The sequence below is a fragment of the Poecilia reticulata genome, chromosome 3, assembly GCF_904066995.2.
Source record: "Poecilia reticulata chromosome 3, P_reticulata-male-v2, whole genome shotgun sequence".
Lineage (NCBI taxonomy): Eukaryota > Metazoa > Chordata > Actinopteri > Cyprinodontiformes > Poeciliidae > Poecilia > Poecilia reticulata.
Genome location: NC_088832.1, coordinates 26,580,474 through 26,594,931, shown reverse-complemented (window position 1 = coordinate 26,594,931; position 14,458 = coordinate 26,580,474). Strand labels below are relative to the sequence as shown.

At 37.6% G+C, this 14,458-nt stretch overlaps 1 protein-coding gene across 4 annotated transcripts in view; it reads right to left on the bottom strand.

Annotated features, from left to right (window-relative positions):
• lrrc49 (leucine rich repeat containing 49) overlaps positions 1-14,458 on the bottom strand; it is a 33,135-nt gene that overhangs the window by 1,768 nt on the left and 16,909 nt on the right. For all 4 annotated transcript variants that reach the window (XM_081605377.1, XM_081605379.1, XM_081605378.1 and 1 more), the window contains 7 exons: positions 12,547-12,630; positions 10,815-10,990; positions 10,198-10,293; positions 6,190-6,424; positions 5,296-5,481; positions 4,041-4,150; positions 1,654-1,807 (listed from right to left, as the gene is read on the bottom strand). In XM_081605377.1, coding sequence (XP_081461503.1) covers positions 1,654-1,807; positions 4,041-4,150; positions 5,296-5,481; positions 6,190-6,424; positions 10,198-10,293; positions 10,815-10,990; positions 12,547-12,630 — 1,041 coding nt within the window. The remainder of the gene's footprint in view (positions 1-1,653; positions 1,808-4,040; positions 4,151-5,295; positions 5,482-6,189; positions 6,425-10,197; positions 10,294-10,814; positions 10,991-12,546; positions 12,631-14,458) is intronic.

Below are 14,458 nucleotides of genomic sequence, written 5' to 3'. Positions count from 1 at the left end.
ATCCTTTAAAGTTCTTATACACACAAAATATAATTGGGACAAGCTAAAATAAAGGAAACCTAATACACGTATTGTGGTTTCATATTTAAGCAGTTTCAAAAGCTTTAGAAGATATATGTGTAGCTGACCTGGAGCTGACCTGAATAGAATAAAGAATAGCAGAAGAGTTCAGAGTGAACTCATATGTTACTCCACTTGATCCCCCAGCGAGCTAAAGAATGTGCAGAGGACCCTAAGACAGTCTTTAAATGTTTTGGATTTGATGTTGTTGTTGACACTGCATGCCATGTCATCTGATATGCAGCCTCTGGCAATACTTGTAGAGGTAGATCACTGGAAAAGCACCAAAAGTACATCTTCAGATTTCAAATCAGATTCTAAGCACATTTTGCCATCAGGATAATAAATGAGAGACATAGATGCAGCGTAAAGTCTTTGAAATTTGAGCTTAACAGGTTGTAAATTAATGCTAAGGTTGTTCTGAAGACAGGCAGGCATGTGCAAGCTACTAGCATAAAAACAGACCAAGGTTTTAAGTCATTTAAAACTTGAACCACTTTTTCATTATATCATTTCTTCAGTTAGAAAGTCCTTTGGGTCACAGAGAACTATTACAGGATATGTAATGTGATATATGTCTAAGATAAAGGATTTATTTTTTTCAATAATGCCAGATTTATGAGCTGATATTTAATGTTACTTAACCTCATTCTACACTATGCAGATATTCTGTATGACCTGACAAAAATTCACTCGCAAGTCAAATAATTGAAGTGAATCTAATGGCAGAACAAACTAGCTTTTGATAACTGTTTGACCACTTTGGTATTCGTATACATTTAGTTTAAAACTAGTCACAATGTTGCAGAATACTTACTGTATGTATAGAAAAAAAACTCTTTCCAGATGTTACACCCTTCATCCTAATTAACAATCACTATACAAAGCGGCACATCTTATGACTGTATGTTTCACAAAATGTGCAGTGTTTCTTCACACTTAGTCCTCTTCAATTATGTTTTTAAAGATGTCAACATATTTGGCAAGACACAAGCAATGGGACGGGAGCTACACTAGAAATCACAGTTCAGTAGCGAAAAAGAAGTGTTTCAACACTTCTGTGATGGCAAGTATCCATGTGGAGACATCTCTCAGATCAGTGTGACATCTTCCATGTTAGTAGCTTTTAGAAGGAGATTCCTGTCTGGCAGTCAGTGTCTGGCATTTAGTACACCCAGTGGTGCAACTACACATTATTCAGGTGGATGCGAAAACATAGATCGGCGTCCCTACCCCCCCTTCCCCCTCCCCGAGGGAAGAAACGTCAGGGTGAGGGAGCGACGCTCATTCGCTACCCCATTCCCCCCCCCCGTAAAACTCGCTACATTTACCTTGTTATGTGCGCGAGGTGAAGGAGCGTTAGGCACGCTAAAGTGTATGGGAAAACATCATCGGAGCACCGCCCCCTCCAGACGGGGTTTTGGCGCCCCCTCTGGTGCTGCGCCCATATGCGTTGCATACCCTGCATACCCACTTTTTGCGCCACTGAGTACACCTCAAGTGAAGAGGGCTTGGTCTAGCAGACAAATGTCTAGATCTGCTTTTCACACCAGTGAGCTTTTGTAACACCTTTGTTAATAAAGCAGAACAAACCTCAGGGCTCTCTGCATTACAGTCTCTGCTTGGATAGTTAAAGAGTGCTCTGCTCAGGCCTTCGCCCAGGAGCTTCCCATTATCCCGAAGCTCCTCTGGACTCAGCCCTGCCCGCCGACCACGCCCCTCCAGCAAGAACTGCAGCTGCCTTTTCCTACAAAGTGGAGACAGAAAAGCAGAACAAGTGAGTCACAGTAAAGAAACTACCAGACACAGAAAAACAGTGGCAACAAGAGAACAAAACTAATTAGATAGCAACTTTCTCCTTTAACTCTGTAAAAAGGATTTTTAAGAAGAAAGAAAAAGAAATTGTTGAAAAAACCACCAAGGATAAACACATTTTTTTGAGAATCAAATAAACACATTTAAATGAAAATGCACATGTATTTCAACAAATATCATAGTTTGTATGAAATAAGCTACATCAAATGTTTCTATCACTATAAAATCCTGTGTGATAAAGCTTTGTACCAACATGTTCAGCAGTGCCAGGATGCTTACATTTTACAGAGCAGGCTGGAGGCTAACATTCCACTTTAAATGACAGAGGGTGTGAAAGCATGTGGAAGTGTATCTGTGTCAACTGAAACCCATCAGTGTGTAGAAATCAGTTTCATACAAACCAGCAGGCACAAATCACAGCAATGCAAATTGCTTTAAATAATAAACACATTTTAAATGATGTGCTTTCTATGCAAACACAACAAATGCTTTAAGTGCCTTGCTTTTGCTACATTACAATAAAAGTAACAAAAGATTACAATAAGCTTCAATTTAATTTATTGGAAATTTATTTGATTTCCTTTTTCAAACATGCTTTGTCACAACATTTCAGGAATGCCAGATGACGCAGCTGGTAAGAATATGTGCCAGAGCAGCTTTGCCCTACGAAAAGTTAATGTGGAGATGGTGTCCTAATTACTTGATTTAAAAAATTATTTACAAATACAAATATCAAAATTGCATTGTAAAATGACGATATCTGAAGTTTTGAATGTGTCACAAAGCACCGAAAATGGAAAGAGTTTTGCACAGCTGCAACCTACCAAGAAAATGACTGTCAATTCAAACTTAAAAATACTTGGAAGAACATTAAACAAAGAAGCTCCAAGCAGCCCATTTAAACTCTGGAGGAGCTGCAGAGCTTTACAGAAAATGGAATACTGGAAACTCCTAGTCAGGTCACTACATGCAGTTTGGCACTATTTAGGAAACAGGTAACCTCTGAAGCAAATTAGTTACAGTGGGTTTTATTTGGCTGCCATCAGTAAAAAGGGTTGGAAGCATGTATTAATTACCAATGCAAATTTAAGAAAACTACATACCCTTTGCAATAATGCACTACTTTTTGCTGAGCTACGACATAAAATCCCATTTAAATATGATAAACTCAGTGGCTGTGACCTGACAAAATGTAAACAAGTTTAAGGGGAATGAATACCTTTGCAAGGCACAGTTCTTATTAGCAGAAGGTCACCAAACACAATACTGTTCTCTGCAGTAAAGATTTGAAACTGTAACAACTGAATGCAAGTGGCTGCTCTGCAGCAGATTAAGACTTCAACAGTGATATGAAAATGACAGGCCTCGGGCTGATGTGTATAATCCATGTGAATCCAAATGTGCACAAATTAGGTTGAGAGATGAAGATAAGTGGTGGGGGCCAAAAAGTTTGAAAATGAAAGTCAGATTGAATCTCCTTCTCTGAGAGTTACTAAGTATTCAGGAAAAGCTTCATTATGTCCACTGTGAAGATGACATTATGCTATAGCGCTAAATAAAAGCACAATGGAGATATAAGGGAGGCTTTTTGTTTTAAATATTTCATGTAAATGCTAATTATTACCACACAACTTCCCTGAGATTTCACAGTTCCAGATAATTATTTTAATTAAAAGAATAGAACTTAGTAACTAAAATAACAGGTCAAAAGTTAAAATGCTTAACTGCACTTAATTATTCCTTTAAACAAGTCCATGTTTGCCTCAACCACACTTTTTTTAGAGCAATTTGAGAGTCATCTTGTGCGTGACAAGTAGAGCAGATTCTGGATTCGTGAAGATGTTTTTGTTGACCCAGAGTGACAGACCTAAAGACTTATTTGGCTGGAAGGAATGCTTGTGTCCAAGTGCCAAGTACCCACCCTTAGCCAGAAACACAAAGTCTAATTCCTATGGCTCCTCTGTGCCAGTCTCTGTCTCTTAGCTACACACACAGTCCCTGAAATGTATACTCGCACAATGCTACACACAGGCATGAATGCACATGTACAGAAGCCTACATATTCAGGAGGTGAAACTCATTGAAGAATCCAAATATTCTTAATTCATCTAAACAAATACTGCTTACAGCCTGAAACGGTCTACTGAGCATCTGACAGTTCTCACCTGGACTCTTCTAGCAGCAATAGGAGTCGGCAACGTGGGGTTTCGGTGGCTGCTATGTGACCCAGTGTCCCAAATACACGCTCTGCAGCAATTACATCATTCATGGTCACCTAAAATCAACAAAGAAAAGTTCACTGATTGCTATTTAGCATGTTTCTACAGTTGACTTAGAACCTAAAAACTTTAAGTCTGTCTTTCATGGTTTATGAAGTACAATAACAACGGTATAGGAGAGCAGACTAAAGATACATTACACTTAAGAGTTTAGCTTAGTCAATGTTAATGTGTTCCTGCGAAATATAAATGACATAGCTAAGCAAGCTGCTGACCTTCAGTCTGCCAAGAATAAAAATATAGCTAGGTATAATGATGTGTTCACTTTATATCGTTCATACAGTAAAGTTAAATGAGAAAACACAATATTTCATGTGTCTGTAAGTCACTATTTGTTTCACAAAACCTTCTCATCTGTAATATACAGTTTCCAACATTTTTGGAAGGAAACAACATTTACATTGTACTTTTGCCATTAGGAGTGCTGTTCTTGATGCATTTGTGCTTGATTTCTAAACTGACATTAACCAACCTGTTTTAGTCAGACTGATAGAACCACCTCTCAATGGTGGTTCTATCAGTCCACATACCCCAAAAAGGAAGTCTTTTGGGGTATGTTTCCACATTATCCTAGCCAAAACATTTAACCTAGGCCTCTTCAGACCGGACCACCTTCCTTCAAATGTAAATGGCCTGCACTTGTATAGCACATTATTGAGTCCAGAGGACTCTAAAGCACTTTACACTACATTCACCTGCTGATTGTGGTAAGTTGCATTGCCTGCCCTGGGGCAGACTGACAGAAGTGAAGGCTGTGACTAATGTTATCTAACAAACCTCTGAGATCTTCATAGAACAGATTTATATAGAGATTAAATTATACACAGATGGACCCAATTTACTTATTAGGTTAAGATATTTTGGGGTATCAGAGTAAAGGGAACTGAATACAAATCAGAGTTTTCTGAGTTCTATTTGTAAAATATAAACCTAGACATTCAAGTAATACTTTTCTTCTACTAAACAATAATGCACTAATTTCTGTTGGCGTGTCACAAAAAGTCTCAGTATTGAAGTCTGTGGTTGTAACGGTGAAAAAGTTCAATATGCATACTATACTACATTATGGATACTGTACTACAAGTACAGTATTCATGCACTGTACATACTGGTCTGTACTGAAACATAAGCCAGCCCTCACCTCCTGGCCATTGATCTTTTGAAGGTTGAAGTGGTAGAGACGATAGATGATGAATGAGCGCCACAAAGTCAGGCTGACCACTGGGTTTCCTTCTGGATGAATGGTCAGTTGGTCCAGACGCCTCACCTGAGCCAGAGCAGCGAGCTGTGGGAGACGGCTGATGTTGGTTTCCAGAAATATCAGGTGCTAAGAAAGAAAAAACAAGTTCTACATCAATTTCTTTAAAATTATTTGTTAAAATGCCAAAGAAAATAGAGGACAAAAATTTGCTTTAGGCTAAAACTCTATTTCAGTATTTGGCAATTTAAAGTATTACACTGCTATCAACAAATGCAGAGTAACTTGATGGAATGTTTTTTTTACAAAAAGATCCAGTACCTACCAAAGAAAAGACAAAGACTGAATATCTAGCTAAATAAACCAATGCAGGTACCAAAAACACAAGTTTCTAAATTTCACATTTGCACCAATCAGGTTTATCTTGGCTAATATTTTGCAACTGTAACATAACAAAAAATGTGTTGCAGTTTTGAACCCAAAAACAAATCAGGCCGTCCTGAATTGTCCATCAAAGAAAATACCCCTGCTTACTTTTCAACGTTTCTTTGAATTATTCTTAGGATTGTTTTGTGAATTTACCACTCTTGCACATTTTTCATAAAGAAAAAGTGTTTTCTTATGTGATTTTTACTCAATTAAGAAAATAAAGCCACAGATTGATGAATTAAGAGTGGTTGTTCTTTTTTAAGAAAAAGGGGGACAAAACATATTTTTCCACAATTAATATGCTGATCACCAACAAAAGCCAATTTGAAGATTCATTTCTACTCAATGTATATTTTCCTATTTTAGTTTTGATTTTTAAACAGTTTTCCATGTAACTGGTGGCCTCACCGACAGATTTGGGAACTTGACTCTTATCCTAGGAAGAGTGGGGACGATGGCATCAAAGTTAATGAAGCGGAAGGCGATGACGGTGACAGCACCAGCAGTCTGAACACCCCAGCCTCTCTCCAGGGCCTCCAGGGCTCCAAGTCCAAATAAACGCAGGGTGTCTCCATCAAGCTCCGCCAGGTGACTGTCAGACAAGGACAAGCTCTGAACGTTGCCACTCCCTGTCTCCACAAGTCTGGAAAGAAAAACATGAAAACATCCTATTTGAAACAGAAGTGTGTTGCCTTGGGAAGTTTAAAGGCTATTCATTGAGGAGGCAAAGGTGGATACAGCTATTTGAAGAATTATAAAGGAGGCGGCTGACAGTATCCTGCATGTTTTGGTTAATAGCTGCTCTCTGCTTACCTTCACAAGAGCTGAAGTGCTCATTTAATGAGAAGAAAGTCTTGAGAGCAGAGAATCTGAGCAAGGCTAAAGGAGATGTGTACCCAGGTGATAATTAGCAGCCTGTGTACTCACCTTTTTAGGTCTACATATACTCAGGGGACATTGCTTTATAGCAGGGTATCATAGAGTATCACTGAACAATTTGAGTTCAGGCCGCCAACAAACTAATTACCCGTTTTCATACCGAACATAATGACTCTGTGGCTGAGAGCCAGAGTGGATAGACTAATCCTTAGTTGACAGAAGCTTAATCCAATACTGTTCTGACCAAGTTTTAGAAATCTAATTTCTTGACTTCACAAAAGGTAGTCAGGGTCAGTTGACAACACACAGTACTATACTTGGGTAAAACCAAAAATCAAAGACTTTTTGAGAAACTAAAAGACTGGACCAATAGAGATGAACAGGACATTTCTGTAAAATAAAATCAGACTTACTTTGAGTAGCTTGCTCTTATGAAACATCACATCACTGTCAAAGTCTTTCAGTTAGACAATGATGTCAAACACACAATCGCTGGACTTGAATCTACGGTAGTTAAATCAATGTAAAGAAATGAAGAACACAGAGGAGACCTAGACACTTTAAGTTTAGAAAAAGTTTGCGAGAAAGAATGGGTCAAAGGATTACCTGAGCAATGTAAGTAAGTAATCTTCACTAATGTTTATTTTTACTGTACATTGGATCAACTAATTATTTAATCAAAAGCATTCTGTTTTGCATGCCCAGCGGCTCTGTGAATGTTACACTGCAGCGCTTGCCTTAAAGCCAACGTTAAGGACGAAACACTAAGAATGAAAGATATTGAAAAATCATGCATTGGTATTATGGTTACTGTTAAATACAAATAATTGATAAATATATACCAGGTGTAGAAATCCACATTTCCCTCATTCATTTCTTTCTGATGTTTTTTTTCCAGCACTCTCCACAGTTTGGGCACTGTGATATATGTGGGCATCTACTGCAGTTGTGCTCCATCCATAAGGTTGACTATTGCAAACTGTGACCTTGTGACACTTGGAATATATTAGCCAGCAATTATGCATTGCAGTTTTCTGCAATATAAACAATGTGCACACTGGATTTCTCTCCTAATACAGAATTACCAGCACAATGGCGAACACAGTGGCATTGATTTAGTTAACATCAATGCAGTATTAGAAGATACTTCACATCTCTACTGCAGCTAAAAACAACACTGGAATGTGAATTAGAGTCAGGTCTTAATAACATGGAGATGGAGCATGACATATGAAGAAAGCACACAAAAAATGAGAAAAACTTGTGTGCACCATCAATCCTCTGCACTATGTCAGATGATGTCTCTCCATGATCAGGGCTGAAAGTCTGCCAGGTGGCTCTGAGCTCCATTGTGTCACAATGCTACAGATAAATCATGAAGGCAGAGAACAAGGCACGGAAAATGATGTGAAAAAAAAAACTATGGCAGCAACAAACCCTGAATCTGCTTCAGTTAGCTCTATCTCACATAATCCCACAGCACTATTAAAAGTGACATCTGTCATCTCTAAAGAAGCTTAATCTTCCCAAAGAAACATCTAATGCACACATTTACAGCTGCCTGAGTAATGTACGGCAGTCACACTGTCTGAGTTAATTTCATTACAACATAGCATTCCATCCTTTCATTAAAAGTGAAAACTACTAAGAGTCATTGAGGCCAATAATTTGAAGTGTTCCAACAGCATGTGGTGTTCCAAGATTTCACCTCTCATTAATGAATCTGTGTAAACCTTTTTCCTCATCTTTCTATCTCGACTGATGTGCTAGACACATTCCACCTGTCTTCTGTCTTAAACATTTGGCAAATGAAAAAGACATGACCCTGCATCAGCTATGGTCTGGCATATTCTGCTCCCGTAAATCTCAATTTGATAACAAAATTAACATGCTCAAAGTGGCGTCAGCATTAACTTCAGTGTCATTCCGATTTGTCGCCAAGTCATGGTAGCTAATGTCAAGCAGAGATGAGATCATGTGTTTTCTTTCTACATGAAAGAAAATTCCTTCTTAATCCATCGAATCTTATGTTGTGTTTAAACAAACTGAGGAAATTCAGAGAGAACATTCTGTTCTCTCTGAATGTGAGAACCGTGATCAGTTAATACACACTGCTGCAGATTTCAAAATAAATTTCCACTATGGCAAGAAAATGAAGACTTGGTAGAAGCTAAAGTAGCGAGCGGAATGCCTATTCATAAAAACAAAACTGAAGTTTAGAGAACTATTTTGAAAAGTTTAGTCTAATTTTGTGCAAATATCAGTATTATCTTCAGTCTGTCAGTCTGCCCATACAGACTTACGTGTAATGCTAAAGTTATTAAGCTATTAATAGGTAGACAAAATGCAAGTTTAATTAGAAATTATGTTATATCTAAAGTACCCTTAAATGAACTAAGTAAGATTAAACAAGAATTTGTTGTGCAGATGATTAATGTTAATGACGAACCTGTCAGCTTCTTTATTAAGCTATGTAACTTTTAAGTTATATATCAAACATAACTTAAAAGAAATTTGATTTTGCAATTGGACACCTCTTGCTCTTTCCGGCACTTGGCATTCAAGCATGTCAGTACAAAAAGCTCAATTAAGCCATTAACAACCTTTCTTAGGAGCGCTGCACTGAGAAATAGTTTGCATGACAAGCTCAGCAGAGTCGTTGTTCCACCAGGTGTTTGCTAATTGTTGCTGTCACTATTCGGGAGGATCTGAGTAGGGAAGGCACAGAGGAGGGGTGCTCTGTGATGCGGAAGCTCGGCTGGAGAAATAAACTTTTACTTTGTGAAAGCAAGCATTTAAGAAACCATGAATGACTGGAATCAGGATTCAAGGATTGCTCAAACATGTGTGAAAGAATTAAAACAACACCTCAGGTATGTATGTCATGAAGGAATAACATTATAACATGATAAAAAGCTCAAAAAATCTATTGATTTTTATGAATCATATCAGTTGTACCTTTTCACTCAATGAAACTACTTTTAAAACAAAAGCGTTGGCATTGAAGGTTTTTGCTTTGGGGCTATTTTTACATCACGATGCCAGGAGGAAAGGCATTCTCTGAAACATGTAATAATATTCCTTCAGACGGCCCTCGCTTTCATCAAAGCCCTCCTCCTCATAACTCACCCAGAGCTGGATCACAGTGTGTACATGAGAAGCTACCAGACATTTGACTTCACAAAACAGTTTTCAACAGCGTGTTATGAAGTCTAGCAGGGGAAAACCTGTTTTTAACATCTCCCTTGTTTACTATCTCTCAAGGTGCATGACTAAGGAAGGTCTTTTGGTCCTGAACATGTAAATAACAGGGCCACTGTGTTACTTAAACATATTTTAAGGTGTGTTGGGAACAACAGCTGTTGCAGATATTGACTTCCTCAACTGTTAAATGGTATTTTAGCTGCTGAAGATTTTACAGGGACATCAGTTCCAGAAGTCAAGTAACGCATTGGAAAACATATCTCAGGAGTTGATGGGAGTGGATCTGTGAATGGCATTATTGGGGCATTAAACATGAGAGCAGTTTTTCCTTACTTTGGATCTCGAGGGCTGTTAGGACGGCTGTTGGTGCGGAGTCTGTTTTCTGTTCCCCCTGATGGTCGTTCTGGCCCTGAACCCGGACTTATCCGTCTGTTGGAAACATGCAAAAACCCTCAGCAACATTAAAACACAATGTGTACAAACCTGAGCAAATTAGTGTCATTCCTGCTCTTCATTTTTTTGCTTGTCTCACTGGTTGTGATGAATTTATATTTTGAGGCTTTGGCTATAGAAACAAGGACCTGGGATGAAAGTAGTTATTTGAAATCATCCTAAAGAGACCACAAATGTCTGAAAAAAAATCCTGAAAGTTTATTCTTGTCATGACACTTATGCTAAACTAGACCTAAAAATGTTCAAGCCTATGCCAAATAAGATAAGGCCACACACATTTGAACATACAGGTATTTATGTCTACTTTAGGTTTAGTAATGGAACCACTGTTATAGTAGGCTATATTGAAAAAACTCAGATTGTCATATTTTGTCACATTACAATCCAAAAACGGCTTTCAACAAATAAAATTCTGAGAAGTGTGGTGTGCGTTTGTTTTCAAACAGAAACCTATCAGAACATGGCTGTCCTAATAGGAAACATTATGCAGTGCACACCTTGGTTCCTCTGGAGACGTCTCCTGTGCAAGGCCATTGGTCTGTGCGGGGCTGTGAGCAGGACTGTTCTCTGGACTAGCGTCCTCCTTAGAGCCGTTAGTTGGAGGCAGCTCCAAGCAGGCTTTGACACCCTCCCACTGCTGGGCCGCATTACGGATCGCTAGACGACGCTTCTCCTTGATGAATACATCAAATACACAAACACAAAAGGTGTAACTACTCCACCACATTGCACAAAGTGTATACATTTAGAGTGCAATTCAGTTCTTAGGAGACCAAAAAAAAAGCTTTTGGTATTTGTGGTTCCGTTTGGTCAGCTGTCTGCTTCCAGCTCATTCTGCAGAATGAAGTGCATAACTTGCCACATTATTCCTTCCTTGTTCTGTTACAGTTATTCCTTCCTGATAACTCACTGCAAAACCTAATCTGAACAAATTCTTAGTAAAAGTGTTTAAGACTCCATGGCTTCCACATTCATTACAGAATGGATGTTGAAGTTGGGTCACTGAGGGAAACTATGCCAATCTTTCTATTAGGAAAGTGAAAGTTATTTGTTAAAAGGTTCATGCACAAGACTGAATAATCAAGATCACATAAACAAAATGCTGTTGTTGACAATAAAGTATTTGCCCCCTCACATGTTTCTTCTGTTTTTGGTTTTACATCACATCTTAAATTATTCAGATCAAAGAAATGTTGATATCAAAAATTGAGTAAAATACCGTAATGAGCTTAAATAATTATTTTTCTTTGTAAAGGGAAAAATGCTATCCAAAACCAATGTGAAAAAGTGATGTCATCCTTATTAAATCCTGAATTAACTGTGATTAGCTTTGTTTGTGTAAAATTTAGATCAGTTTCTCTTGAGACATTGAGGCCGGATTACAATCTGAAGTGTAGAATCAAGATATTACTTAAATACTTGCCTGTCTGACAACATGAAGTAAAGTAACTGATCTCAAAAAGCAAATTCCTCCCATAAAGGAATTCAAAAACAGATGATAAACAAAGTCATCAATATCCATCAGTCTGGAACAGCTTACAAAGTAATTTCTAAGGCTTTGGGACTCCAGTGAGTCACAGTGGGAGGAATTATCCGGAAATGGAGAATACATTAAGTTGTTCTGAAGATTTTAGGGAGCAATTACTTTTCACACAGGGTCAGTTGGGTTTGGATAGACTGTTTTCCTTAATAAATGAAATCCTAATTTAAAAACTAATTTTGCTCATGTTGCCTGTTCTGGTAATCTGATCATGTAAAACAGAAAAACTCTTAAGAAATCTCTGGGGGTGGGGCGAATATGTTTTCACAGTCCCTTCTTAAGTTCCTGAAATACAGCTTTCAAATAAGTTCTGAGATTTAGTTTTACAAAAAAAAGCATGTTACATTATTTAAACAACAAAAAAACTTGCATATAAACACCCCAGGAATAATTGTAATACACCACTCTTTCATTGCGTAACTACATACATTTTAACACAATCTAAAATGAAATAAAATGGATCAGAATAAGGCAATTGTTATATCTTTAAAAGAATTAGACCATAGGAAGCCTCAGTATAATTAAAACTAAATTGAACTTTTTCAACAAATGCTCATCTATGTACCAAAAACAACTAAGCAATTATCTGCAATCTAACATACAAAATATTAGTTGTACTTGAAATTGCACATCAATACATTCAATCCATGGAGATCTTAACACCAGAACAAAGCAGATAGGATTAGTACCTTATGAATTGTCTGCTTGTGACTCTCCTTCTTCTTTTCTTCCTCTTTTCGAGTCAATACACCTGCCATGCGCCGATCCTCGTCCTGAAAAGGAAAGCTGGTGCAATCATGGTGTCGCTCCATTCATGAGTTGTGAATTATTCAACAGAGCTAGGAGGGGATGAAGGGGGATCACAAAAGAGACAGTCTGGGTCTAAAAGACTCTTCTCAGCACCAGAGATCGACCACTATGGAAGCAGGGCGAGGAATCCTAACACCAGCCAACTGCATCACAGGATTATCTGTCTGATTTCCAGTCTCAGATAAACTGAGCCCAGCTGTTGTGGAAAGGCAGAACTCCCAGAATGCAATGCTCCCAAAACAATCTGAGCCTGCTGGCTAAGAGCGAGGGGATATTCAGCTTTCAGTAAAAAGCTAGCAGAGGCGCAGCTTCAGAGTGATCAACAGAGTTTGATCCATTGAAATGAAAAAATAATGTCAGCAGCTGGAAGAAGTTTTGATTCGATCTTGTGAATACTGTCGCACAAAACGAAGAACAAAAGATTCTAATTCTCATCTTGAAAACATGAAAGTCTTTTGAGTTAATTACTTTAGTGCGGAAGTTTAAAGCAATTCAATTCCTAGTGATTTTGTGAATAATTGCATTAATAATAAGAACATTAGAAAGCATCTTCAAATGTGAACTGCCAAGTGACAAGCAATTGGACAGTTTTCGCAAGTGAAAAAAACTGATGCAGTGCCTTCTAAAAGTATTTTTTTTCCTTGAATGTTTTTACATTTTGTTTGGTTAGAACTGGTTCAGACCCAAATTATTTCAGAAAATGTGACAAAGCTTTGAATGCTTTTTGTCAGAGTGTCCATCCAATCTGACAGAGCGTTAGAAAATTTACAAAGCCGGAAGGGCAGAAGTCTTTCAAGATGGTACATCAAAACACAATTTATATTTGGAAATTTTTAAAATTTTTACAAAACAGTTATGAATTTCTTTTCACTTGACAAATATGAGCGACTTTGAGATGATCTATCATGTAAAAATCCAAATAGAATACATTAAAGTTTATGGTGTAATGAATCAGGTTGTGAAAAATGAAAGGCTATGAACATATTTTTAAGATGGTGTATTGCATTTCATTGGATAGTATCTGCAAGTGAAAAAAACTGATACATTTGGATCAAGTATTTTGCTAATGTATAGAATTAAGTAAAATATATTTCCTACAATAAATAAAGCACATGCAGTACATGGGCTGTTTAAATCTCCTCTTCATTTTCTTCTAAATGGTGAAATTCTTTTCTCTGTTTCATTAATAAGATTTAATCTACCAGCAGTTAGCCTGAGGTCTTGACAGATTAGCGACAGAGAACTGCAGTGGAGGAATTTTTGTCCAAAGCAAATCAGGTGAAATATAATTTAGATCACTGTTAACAAAGAGACTTAATTGCTGGATGAAAGAAAAAACAGACTGATTTCTAGGACTTTAAGCTGTAGGCAGTAGCTTGCTGAAGATATTTCACATATCACACACAGATCTTGAATCTTGAAAAACCTGGTGTTCCCTTTTTATGTTTTGAGGGCGAGGTCTGTGGTACTGTCAGATTCCTTTCAGGTACAAGCTCAGACCTGGGTGCTCACTTCTAAATGCAAGCTAATGCTCCACTGTAACATATTCATGGCATGTGGTAGAAATACAATGGTGCTTATTATGGTAATACTCTAAATACTTTACAAAGTAAACAGGATTTGTATTTATGTATCAATCTATCAATTGATCCATACTAGAGCTGGTGTGTTTGCATTTAAATGTTGTTAAATAATATGGTTGGTTAGGTATTAGAATCTTTATAAAAGCAATAAGACAAAGATTACGACCCCTTTATAAAGATATTCTGACATAATTTATCTTAGTCAAAG